Source organism: Micropterus salmoides, unplaced genomic scaffold (assembly GCF_014851395.1).
Source record: "Micropterus salmoides isolate LMB-PRFRI ecotype aquatic unplaced genomic scaffold, ASM1485139v1 Ms_hic_scaffold_4, whole genome shotgun sequence".
Classification (NCBI taxonomy): Eukaryota; Metazoa; Chordata; class Actinopteri; order Centrarchiformes; family Centrarchidae; genus Micropterus; species Micropterus salmoides.
The window spans coordinates 11,949,906-11,962,453 of record NW_024043372.1 but is presented as its reverse complement, the minus strand read 5'-3'; the positions used below and the strand labels follow the sequence as shown (position 1 = coordinate 11,962,453).

The window sequence follows — 12,548 nt, the reverse complement described above, 5'->3', positions numbered from 1 at the left end:
GTAAGATGGAGGGAAGGAGAAGAATGGGGTCTTTTTTGGATGTTATTTAAGAAAAACAAACTGATGTGCAGCATTCTTCATATACCTATCAATGTTTATACTTACATATACATTAAATACGCAATGTGTGATGTGTGTTGTAGAACAATATGTTTTGGTGTCTGCTTGAGCTGCGAACTCCTGTCTGGACGAGAGCAGTAATCCACTACACAATGAAAGGTGATAGCTGACAATAGGCAGTGACACTCTGGCCCTTAATAGGCTTATTGAGGTAGACCGTGGAGCAGAATAGCATGCTCGAAACAAAAGTGTGATCCAGTGTATGCTAATGGTATTAATCCATTTCAGTGGCCTGAAGCCCCCACCACTCAGCAAGGCCATCAATCAACAACAGCCATCCCAGTTGTGAAGACACCACAGGATCCGCTTAAACCTTTCACAGAGTCCTGAAAGCACCCAGCCCCCTGTAACTTTAGGATCTTTGCTTTACATTTGTTTGCTCTTTTGCTAGCAGTTCTCATGCTCTCTGTAAATCACACATCTGGAACCACTGGTGAAGGTATGCTAAATGACTTGTTAAAAAAAGCTACACCCTCCTAGGCAACAAAAAGTAGTGACAACAGCAAGCCCAAAAAAGTAACCTGGACACAGCTACATCTTACATGCTTGAAAAACGGTCTTGTAATTTGATACCAGTCCCAGTGGCCACAGTTCCCCTGTCCCTGTTTCGGCCCCATCCTTCCCCCCCAACACCAAATTTCCTCCCTGTTACCACCCCTCCTCCTTACCAGACCCCTATCAAACATTCAGCTCAAACAGCGGGGCATTAAGGTGGGCAATTGGCCCCTCGCTGTGACTTAAGAGGAGCTTTGCTGAAAACCCCAAGAGAAAAATCAGTGGTGTGCCCATTACAGCAGCCACAGCTGGATAGCAGCAGTCATGTCACCGTAGTAAAACATTCATTAGACTGTTGGCTAGTTAAGTATTTCTGCTACTTTGTGATTCACAGCTTCTTGTCAGATGGCTAAGGCACACAAACCTTTTACCCTCAATAAAGGGCAGCCTCTTTTTTTTCTCCTTTGCATATTTCTCCTTGTACCTTTCTTTCTTTCACTCTTACAAGGGGCTTAGTACCTTCATTTTTTAACCTATTTTAGAGTCTTAAGTATAGGGAAAGTGTTTTTTTAATTCTACATTTATTCTCGCCTCAATGTAACTCAAAGGTAATAATACATCTTTGTGTACAAGATAGTCAGAACTCCTTTTCTCTCCTCTATTGGGCACGTAACTTCCTTATCTCTCCCTTCTTTTGTGACAGTGTTTGGTCTGTGGCACACATTAGCTTGTCATGATCACAGAGCAGGAAACCAACACAGACAGCAAGTGCATTCCTTCTTACAGAAAGCCGATCTGGAAAACATTCTACCACTGACATCCTGTGATTTAAAGCCTATAGGTCTGGCTTCTTCTGGCTTCATTTGTTTATATTATATTGACTGTTCTGCACATCTGTTGCAGCTTATGGAGTTATACAGCCTCCCTTTACCTTTTTGCTGCTGCACTGTTTCTTCAGTACATTACATTTATCATAAATTTGCTGCTGTTGTAGATTATTTCTGAAAGCAGTGTGTGTTTTGGTGTAGCTTACCTGATTTGAGGGTTGCTCTGCTAGTTCCTTGCATATGTGTTAAATGCCTTCTGAAATATACGATGGGGTATCTCAGGAGAATGGAGGCAACTGGGTTTAATATCAAGAGAGAAGCACTGTGCTTGTACTTTCACGAGGTGTCCCCTTTAGATTTACCCTATACTTTAAAGACCACAAAAATCCTGAGCTCTTGTCAAACATTTTGTCAACATACAATTTTTCTTCCTTGCATGCTCTTTTTTTCTTTTCTTTTCTTTTCTTTTCTTATCTACAGTCAAAGCATTCACACCTATTTCTGATCCCAAACAGAAAAGAAAAGAACAAAACATATTGTCTGTCATTAGTTTAAAGGACAAGCAGCTGCTGAAAAAAATACTAAGAGCATGCACCATTAAAACAGATTCATAATGGGTTTGCACTACAACCAGTTTCTCCAGGTTAGACTCTAGCCTATGTGATGGAAATGTATTTAAATTTAAACGTATCAATAATAAGCATCACTGATTACTTTCTGGGGTAAAACTAGCCAAACTGTTAAAGCTGGCTTGCATCTGACCATAATATTTTACTATTTGGATGTGTTTTAGGCAAAAGGTCACTGGTGTTTTATCTAAGAAGTCTTATTTTGTTGTAATGGAAGTTAAAGCTGCTAATAGGACCCCCTAGGATTACTGAAGCTAGGCTGATGAATCAGTAGGCTACTTCAAATGACAGATCTCCCTTACTAACTAGAGAGCAATTCTCAATTGAATGTGTCATGGATTAAATTCTCACTTTTTTGTTTCAGTCTACAGAATTTAAAGCTTTAGTTCAGTATCTTATGAAAGATACAATTTTCTTTTTTCCAAATGTTTTGCAGTACCAGCAGTGTTATTTATTCAATGAGATCAAGAGTTCACCAGCAATGGAGCCCCAGGCAAAGCTCTGAGCAGGAAGTTGTAAAACACTGACTCTCCTAATGTGACAATCTTTTGTGGGAAGAGAATTTCTTTGCCACCCGTCCATAATTAACAATATAGCTCAGAGATTCATGGCTCTGTTTTGACATAAGTCACAGTAATAGACATAAAGCAGTTGACATGCTCTGCTAAATTAACGGCGAGGAAATGTTTAAGTCCCCATTGAAAGCTTGTTCTTAATTACATTTTGGTGAATTTATTTGTACAAACACATGCAGACTCACGGAAACTTACACACGTTGTAATACACATTTCATGGAGCTTTGAAAATGGGAGCCATATATCCCACAAAGCTCACGGATTGGCTTCGTAGGAGGGAGCCTGTCTTGAAGTGATTTCATGAGTACAGGAAGCTGAGAGGGAGAGAAAGGTTGGGAGGAGGAGGAGGAGGAGGAGGAGTGGGAGGGGATTTCATTTCAAACTGCAACAAATGTTGACCGTTACCTCTCTGGGCTGAGCAGCGAGCTGTCTGCCCTCATGTGAGTGGGAAGAAGAAAAAAGAAAGTAGAAAGAAAAGAAGTGCTGTCTTGATGAAGTCACTTCTTCCTAACAGAAAGGGTGCAGGTTTCCTTCACTGTCTCTAGGTACAGTCTGGGTTCTGATGTCTGTGTCATGACCTACAGCAGATGTTCCATACCCACCAGACACACACACACCCTCAGGCGGCAGTGCCGAAACAGACACTTTTTGTCGCTGACAACCTTTGCCCCTCTTCCTGCATCACATTTTCACAGCCTCTCAAAGGATCCTTCTGTCTCACCCCAGTTTGTGCTCAAATTGATGTAACCAGTCAATGAATGAAGTATTCTCATTCGGTCTCTGTCAGCCCGTTTCCGAGTCATGCTTGTGATAATAACTCTGGCCAGAAGATGGCACCACTGTACTGGTGTGCTGTCCAGATCTGCCCCCTGGACATTAGCGTCATCAGTACATCATTAAACCCTTCATTTATTGCTTCATACAGTATATTTGTGTGGAATCGAAACTATTTCCACCTATGTTTATGTAAAGAGTCCATCTCTTAGTGTTGTGCAGTGAGTTATGAAGGCAGTCATGACCTGAGTCTGCAACTGACAATGCCATTGCGAGTGGACAAAAGAGAAATTATTACAGCAAATTGGGGAAATAAAATGCTGTCATGGATTAGCTCATCCAGTAAATCCTGAAACAAGTTGTTACTGTAGAGCTGTGGTCATTTGTAAGCTGTTGTTTTTTTCCCCCTCTACAGTCATCAGGGATTTTTTTCCTGGTTTGGACAGGTGTCTTTTGTCCTTGGCAAGAACAAACATATCAGTGTCTGTTTGATTGTGTGATAATGCAGCATGCATTTAATTAAAACAGCAGAGGGCTGATGCTTGAGGAGCTCAAATAGCCACATACCTGCATTCCAGAAGTGCTTGAATTTGATAATTGATTGTACAGCATAAAGGGAGTGCACATTATGGAACGCAAAAAACTAAGGTATGACACATTTGTATCTATAGCCACTAATAGTGCCTGCTGGTTTTTCTCCCACCGGATCCTCAACCCACAGTGAAAAGCATCTGTATACAGTATGTAAAAAGAAGATGTCTGTATTTGCTATGTGTGTACAGTTATCATGCTATCCTGCACAACCACACACTTGGCAGCCTCAAAAATAACCACTGACTTTAGGCAAGACAGTTTCAGCAAAAACAGATCATTATATATAGACTTTGTTCAGGTAGTATTTAATGTAGGCCTATTTTACTGCATTTAAAGACTGTTACTAATGATTGTTTTCATTTCATGAAAAATAACAAACAAGTGATGTCTTAAATTAATTATTTTGTCCAACAAACCATCCAAAATCTGAACATATTCAATTTAGAGAGAGGCAGTGGATGTTGTTTTCTTCAACCAGCAGTCCAAAACCCATACATATATAATAATAATAATAATCGTTATTTGTAGAGCACTTTTCAAAAACAAGTTGTGCTATAGTGCTATAACAAGTGTACAGGTGCTGGTCATATAATTAGAATATCATCAAAAAGTTGATTTATTTCAGTAATTCCATTCAAAAAGTGAAACTTGGATATTATATTCATTCATTACACACAGACTGATATATTTCAAATGTTTATTTCATTTTTTATTTCATGCTGTTGTGTATGGGACTAAAAGGTCAGAAATATAACAAGGTGAAAGGCCATGAAGAGCTTTAAAAGTGATCAATAAAATTTTAAAGTCAATTCTAAAACATACTGGGAGCCAGTGTAATGAAGCTAAAATAGGAGTAATGTGGTCATATTTCTTTGTTCTGGTTAAAAGCCTGGCAGCTGAGTTCTGGACAGTCTGGAGTCGATCAGTAGATTTTTGGGTTGAACAGGTGAAAAGGCTGTTGCAATAATCCAGGCGTGATGTGATGAAGGCGTGTAAAATGGTCTCTGTGTCCTTAAAAGTTAACATAGATCGAATTTTTGCTATATTTCTAAGTTGATAAAAACATCAACAGCTTTGTGGTGTGCTGCTCAAAATTTAAATTACTATCAAACCAAACACCAAGGTTCTTTGCAACGGGAGTTCAGCCGGAGGAAATTATTTGACATCCATTTTTTAACTTCACAAAGGCAGTTGTTAAGTGAACTCAGCATTCCAGGGTCTGTGGATCTAACAGACAAGTACATTTGTGTGTCATCAGCATAAATATGAAAAGAAATGCCATGTTTATGGATAATATGTCCAGGGGGAAGCAGATACAAAGAAAACAAAATGGGTCCTAAGACCGACCCCTGAGGCACACCATATTTAACTAGACAGAATGAAGAGACATAGTTGTTTACAGACGCGCAATTACTATTTGACAGGTAGGATGAAAACCATTATAAGGCAGTACCAGAGATCCCCACCCAGTGCCTCAGTCTGTCTATAATGATGTTGTGATCAATGGTGTCAAAAGCAACGCTAAGGTCCAGGAGTACAAGGACTGAGCACATACCTTCATCAGCAGACATTAAAAGGTCATTGGTGACTTTAAGCAGGGCAGTGTCAGTGCTGTGGTACTTCCTGAAACCAGATTGAAACTTTTCAAATAATTTGTTATTTTCCAGTAAAGTGAGCAATTGTTTGGACACAATTCTTTCTAGAATCTTTGCAATAAAAGGCAGTTTTGAAATTGGTCTAAAATTTTGTGGGAGGGAGGGATCTAAACCAGGTTTCTTTAAAAGTGGGTTCATGCAAGCTTTGTTAAAATAATCAGGACACAACCAGTAGATAGGGAGCTGTTAAAAACAGAGATCAAATGGGGCCCGACAGAATCCATTACTTTCAGTAAAAACTTTGTAGGTATTACATCAAGTGGGCTGGAGGACACTCTCATTTGTGATACTAAGTCGATGGGATAAAACTGGTTAAAACTCTCTTGTTGCTGGTGAGGGACCTCTGAGTAAGAGGCAGTGGGGGTAATAGAGGCTCTGATTGACACCACCCTATTGGTAAAATAAGATAAAAACAATTCACAGTCATCATTACTTCCAGCTGAGGCACAAGGAGAGGTTGGGTTTACCAGCTGATCCACAGTCTTAAACAGAAACCTGGGATTGTGTTTATGTGTAGTAATGAGTTCAGAAACCACTATGTATATAATACATAGTGTATTAAAAAGAAATACATCAAATCCTTACATTTGAGAGGATGAAACTAATGAATCTTTGGCATTTTTGCTTGAAAAACTAAAACAATAAATTTGATAAAATCAAAAAACATATTCAATTTGCAAAGATATAAATTGGAAAAAGGCAGTGGCATTGTTACTTTTAGTTCATTAAATTACTTTGTTTGCTTTAAAGTTTTCTATCAAAAGCTTGATCAGATGTTTCAGCACCAGTGTATTGTGGTGTGTTCCTGTTATTTTGTCCACTGAGTCTGTGTAGATACAGATGTATTATATGCATAGAAATGTTTTATATTTTTTTAATGCATGTAATGATGTCATAACTCTGATGCAACATCCCACTCTGAGCTTCAGGACTTTGAAGCAGAGCCTTGTCCATTGACTATTAACATAAGCTGCTCTGCTAGGTTGTTAAAGGTGCGTAGTGCATGTCCAAGGCCTTTTCCATTCAGCATTCATTCCACAGTTAGGACCGCCGTTTGAATTATTCTTCAAGATCTGCAGTCTGTGTGTAAGGTCCATTTTCCCTTGAATCAAATATTCTGTGCAGCAGGAGCTCAGGATCTGTTGTACCTGGCTGTGTACAAGCAGTGATTTCACAGAAATTAAGCATTGCACTGTTGTTTTACTTTGCGTCATATATAATGTAGTTGCGTCAATCATGGATCAAAACAGAATGAGATATTATGACAACTGTCAGGGATTGATAGAAGAATAATGGGTTTCTAAAGGCTGTAGAAGCTCTGTAAACCTGTCTGGTGCCATCCAACCACACAGTCTATCAAGAAGCTATCCTGCGGCTTGCTCAGCTGTCAGTAGAGGAGTCCTAATGATTCCCCTCTGCGTGTGTGTGTGTGTGTGTGTGTGCGCACGTGTCTGTCTGTCTGTCTGTCTGTCTGTGTGTGTGTGTGTGTGTGTGAGAGAAGTAAGTGAGGGGGAATAGGTGGCTGCTGAGTATAGGCACTCTGACAAGCAAAGAGAGAAGAGAGGAAAGACGAGGGGTTAGAGCCTGGCAGGTGTACAGAGGATCCTTCGATACGCTGATGACACCCCCACCTGGATCTGACAGGTATGAGTTGGTAAGCCTGGGTGTTCATACAACCCTCCTTCTCCTCCCCCTCTTCCCCACTCTGCTCTGCTTGCCCAGAGCCCCGAGGGTTAAACATGAATAATGAATTCTGGCTCCTTATGGCAAGTGCACAGGAGCCCCTATATGTTCCTCACTTGTCATACCAAATACTGTCACAATATGACGGCAAGCTGTTCTTCATTACGAGAGGCTGTTCATCAAATAGTGTTTATTTTAATATCAATTTCAAAGGGATTTTGTAAAATTTCTCCAGGATGTTGTTTTACAAGCTCAGCTCCTCTTTGATATCAAATTTGCTACTCTTGCCTGACAAGGCATGTTTTAATGGTAATATGGTTATATGCTGCATTTGTAAACATCAGATTTCCTTAGTATGATTGAAATAAACACTTGACAACATAGTTAAAATTATTGGCTGCCAAAATTAAGAACCATATTTCCTACAAACCCTGTTACATACTGACATACTGTAAACGAGATATTGAAGCCATTTCCTTGTACCTCTATTTGCACATTTATTTTTTTGAGGATGATAAAGAAGCTGGACACGTTTCTTTTTCTGACTCCAGAATTAAAAATGCTTTAGCTGCTTGTTCTGGAAATACAGCGCTCTCTTCCTGTGCAGCACTGTAAAGCAATCCAGCAGACTGACATGTAAACCCAACCTGGTAACACATGGCTAAATTTCTGCCAGATGTGAAATGTGTCTAATTATTATCCATCCCATCCATCCATCTTCATCCGCTTATCTGGGGTCGGGTTGCAGGGGTGTAATTATCAGAAATTTAAAATTTTGAAAATAAAAAATAGTGTCTGAAGTTTCTCCATTTACTATAGTAAAATAATGGTTAATAATGTACCGTAAAACTTCAATTAATACCTGAGTCCCAAATAGCCGCCAACCTCCTTTACTGGCCTGGTGTGGGTACACATTTTGACAAATAAACACCTGCCTTAATTAAACGATTGGTCTGTTTTTTATAGAAGTTCTTTGGATGTATAAAACCTCTTAAACCCTGCGGGGTCACACGCTTTAGCTGCTTCTAAGCTGCTCAGATCGTTAATACAAATATTAATGTTTAAACGTATGATCAGTATGTCAATATGGACATGCTGAACATCGTTAGATCGGTTAGATTTTCCACAATACCACCAAGTTCATTTAACGGAAACAACAAAGTCTCATTTTTCTAGATTTACCAGTGTAACCTGCATGGCTACAAGAGAGGAAAAGGGAAAAAAAGTTCTGACTCACCTTAACTTTGAAGCGCTCGTTAAGTCCGAATGTGTCCGTTCCTTGATTATTTAATATCCTGTCTGTAAGGGTCCACCCATCAAAAGAATCAAAACAGCTTTTCAGAATTAAAGGCCTGTCCAATATGGATGCCTGTCACAAATAAAGGAAGGTTCTGTTCAGTGATTTTAGCAAATAAAAGCCTGGGCTATTATTCAAAGTTTTACGGTATTTATGAAAACGGTTTATGGTACTAAAATGTTTCATGAATGATGGAGTGTCGGTTATGTTGTAAGTGTGGGGTCACTATTTTGTTAGATACAAAGCTGGAACACGACTTGTATTCCACCCCCCACCCCACCCCCCCAATATATTTTCGTTTGAAGATGTCAGTGGAGGTTGGTTGATCTCTGACATTATCGTCTTGCATTTAGAGTCCCCCCACGAAAACCAACTAAAGGTTTAATTATCAAATTAGCATGCTAGTGGTCCACTAACATAATAAGAATAGATTATCCAGTTATGTGGGGCAGAGTTCACATTGGCTTGAAAATGACCTCACCTCTAACAGCAGCAGACGTTTGGTCTGGAAAATAAGAAAACATAGAAAACCACTGGCCATGAATTATAACTCACACTATGATTCTTTCGACAATCAGCTGTGTTTCATATAATGCAGTATTATAAGTCAATGGTGAACAGTCAGAAATAATAAATTACTTTCCAGGTGAACATGAATGCGTTTTTAGGACACATTTTTTTTCATCCAGGGTTTAGAATTTAATGCTTATAAATATGGAGAAATATTGTTCAGCATGATTTTTCAAAATGTAGCATCACTATGAAAGAAACCAGGCAGAAATAATTTTCATCAGCTGCGCATTTAATGTATTACAACAGTACAAAGTGAACTTTTGCTTGCAAAATAGGAGTGTTTTTTATGTACAATATTTATACAATAATATATAGTTTAAAAAACATTACAGTTTAAACATCTGACAGTTTATTGCACAACACATTTATAAATTATCATCAAACCACACATGAAACAGATGAGGTCTGTCATATTTCAACACTTAACAGGAAATGTATTTATTATTTATCTTATTTTATCTTCTTCTTCTAGATTAGCATGAATCAAGGTCCTGTGGGGGAGTACATTAACCCCACTGATACTGAAATGGTAAAAAAAAAAAAAAAAAAGGCAGCGCTGCAGAATGATACTGATAGATAATCTTGGTGACTGTTGTAACACAGAAAGTTCATCTTTCATCATTGCAATGGGTGGAATACAAACAATCAAAACTTAAACCCTGAATGAATGCGATGCCTCAGACTGAATTTTTTATCATGATAATCATTTGAAAGTTTAGATATGGCACTCTATAAATACAGCAGCAAGGAGATAACAAACACTCAGGTACAATGTACATTTGAATGCAAAATTATAACTAGTGAATTATACGCTGAAACATGGAAACAGTCAGGATGTAAAGCCAAGATAGCGCTGTGAAACAACAAACAGATGTTTAATGAATAAACATTACAAGGATTGAAGCACATATCATTAATCATATATCCACTCTGTGTACAAAATATTAAGAACACCTTCTTTAGCCTATATCCTGCGCTACAGACTCACAGGTCAACTGTCTCAAGGGTTGGAAATCCTTCTCCTGCCTTTTTCCAAAGTTTTAATTTCCAGGTTATGTTCAAAGTAGATTTATTGGGAAAATCAATAAGGCATCAAAGCCTTCATCTAACTTAATCTGACCAGATTACTTTACAGGAGCAGCAGGTGTTCTTAATATCTCATACACTCTGTGCATTTCAAGTATCACGCTGAATGTAAACAATGACTGATGAGACAGGGAGGGTGGGGGAGACACGCTGTTGGCCAAGGTTAGGCAAATCTGATCCACGATCAGACTTACAGCATCATTAATCATGCTTTCTGCAACAGTTCAGTTTGGTCCCACTTATCTTTGAATGGTTGAATTGGTGGTCTATAGATCATCACTGTACAAAATTTCCTATCTCAAATGGGATCTTTTCCATACAATGGCATGTATTATTAATAGCTTCTACAGGAGCATTTAACATGAATGAAACATGAGACATAATATTTGGCACACAAGCCAGGGATTGGGTCTGGAAATATCTCTACATATATTTCACATTTTAAGGTAATGCCTTCTCAGTGTTGTATTATTAAAGAGCTGGACCTTCACCTTGTCAATGACACATTTTCGGTAAGCTGTTCAATCCCTAGCAGAAACACACTACAAAACTACAACTACAAAAAAAAACCATATCACAGGGAGTTTCAAGTGTGGAAATGAAAAGTAATGATGCTAGAGTCTTTAGTGTTCTCTTTTTTATGCCTTCACAAGGCAGTAGGAAAGGGCGTAACAACACGAAGTTACACATCTCTGCTCCGGATGGCTCTAAATGGCAATGTCACTCCAAGCCAATGTTGTGTAATGTGAATAAGTGTCCTTCATCTTTGACATATTAAAAGCACTTTGAATCTTGTCTCACCACATGTGCTGGCCATTAAATTGGCTCCTGTCTTTGTTGAGCTCCTCCAGTGACTTTTCAAGTTGAGTCATTCTTTATTAAGTGCTGTTCTCTTCAGAGCTCCAGCCATGCCACACACACATTTAGTATAAGCACCCACTACAAAGACAAACCATTACCCAGCGGAAAAGAATTGGCTGCAAATTCAGCAACTGGCCCAAATCCCCCCCCCCCCTCTCTCTCTCTATAGGAGCTGTTTAAAAGTTGGATGTTTGCCTGTTGGAGTTTCTTCTAAAAAAATGATGACATTGGATTCAAAAGTCATGCTTTGGGACGATCTGCTGTTTGATGTGTGCAGTGGTTTGTGTATGTACATTTGCATGTGTATGTATCTCTTTGTGTATGTATTATCAGCTTGTTAATACTGTAGGTCCATTAAATCTGGTGTGTGTGTGTGTGCGATTGCACCTAATAACGTGTGTGTTCCGATGGGTCTGTAATAGTATGTTTTGGTGCGTACTGTGTGTGTGTGTTTCAGCTCTCTGTAGACAGGGCTGAGAGGATCTGCTCCACTTTATATGCCAATTTCTGCTTCTGGGCCTGTTCATCCTGCTCCAGTGCCTCAATAATCTATAACACACACACAGAAACACACATGGGTACAATCTGTGAAACAAAGTACATGAAGGCATATCGTTGGTCAGCTATGGGAAAGATACCAATAAGCACATACACATTATGAAGCAAATAACACAACAGATCTATAACACCAACAGCGTCCACTCTGTTTTGATGATTAAATATTTTGTACATTTTACTACATCTGATTAAAGTTAAGTTTCTGAATTTTTTTTGCAAGTTAATTTGAGTTAATCACCACTGATTTGATTAATAAGAATGCAGTGTATATGTATAAACATTAACAAAAAAACTCTTATGCAGTATAAGTGCAAAGATTTACTGCTTTTCTCAGTTTTATATCTTTGTAAATAAATATCTTTGGCTTTTGGACTGTTGGCTGACATTCCCAGCCTCTGGGAAAAGGCCTTTTGTACCATTTTAATTTAAAATCAATAACATATCATTTAACAACTAAAATAACAATTAATTTCAGCCGAAACCATAAGCCTTTAAAGAGAAAGTTAACACCCCCTGAAATCCTTTTTTTTTTATGCTGACCTACAGTGGTTTAATTTCTCACCTTGCTGCAGTGTGATGTTCAGGTGTATTTCAAGACTCACTGTTGGGTTGGTTACAGGTGCATCAGAGCACACTTCTGACCACACCCAACCACACCCAGCAGTGATGCTGCAGCCTGAAAATGCCAACCAGAGGGCAGCAAAACACTGCTATTTATCCTGGTGTTACCTTTCTTTAAACCTGCAATAATTGACTGACACAGGGCAACAATGGCATTCATTAAGAATTGTGTTTGTGGCCACACAATTATTTTAAGTTGA

The 12,548-nt window shown here is 38.7% G+C and overlaps 1 protein-coding gene and 1 long non-coding RNA gene across 4 annotated transcripts in view; one reads left to right on the top strand and one right to left on the bottom strand.

Moving 5' to 3' along the window:
• Positions 1–12,548, top strand: part of LOC119886301 — a 32,319-nt gene that overhangs the window by 6,104 nt on the left and 13,667 nt on the right. Inside the window, exon 4 of the long non-coding RNA XR_005441465.1 lies at positions 7,171–7,313. This is a non-coding gene — a long non-coding RNA (uncharacterized LOC119886301). The remainder of the gene's footprint in view (positions 1–7,170; positions 7,314–12,548) is intronic.
• LOC119886299 (plexin-A2-like) overlaps positions 9,445–12,548 on the bottom strand; it is a 79,843-nt gene continuing 76,739 nt past the window's right edge. For all 3 annotated transcript variants that reach the window (XM_038696945.1, XM_038696946.1, XM_038696947.1), the window contains one exon: positions 9,445–11,718. In XM_038696945.1, the coding sequence (XP_038552873.1) occupies positions 11,623–11,718 (96 nt within the window). In that variant the 3' untranslated portion in view covers positions 9,445–11,622. The remainder of the gene's footprint in view (positions 11,719–12,548) is intronic.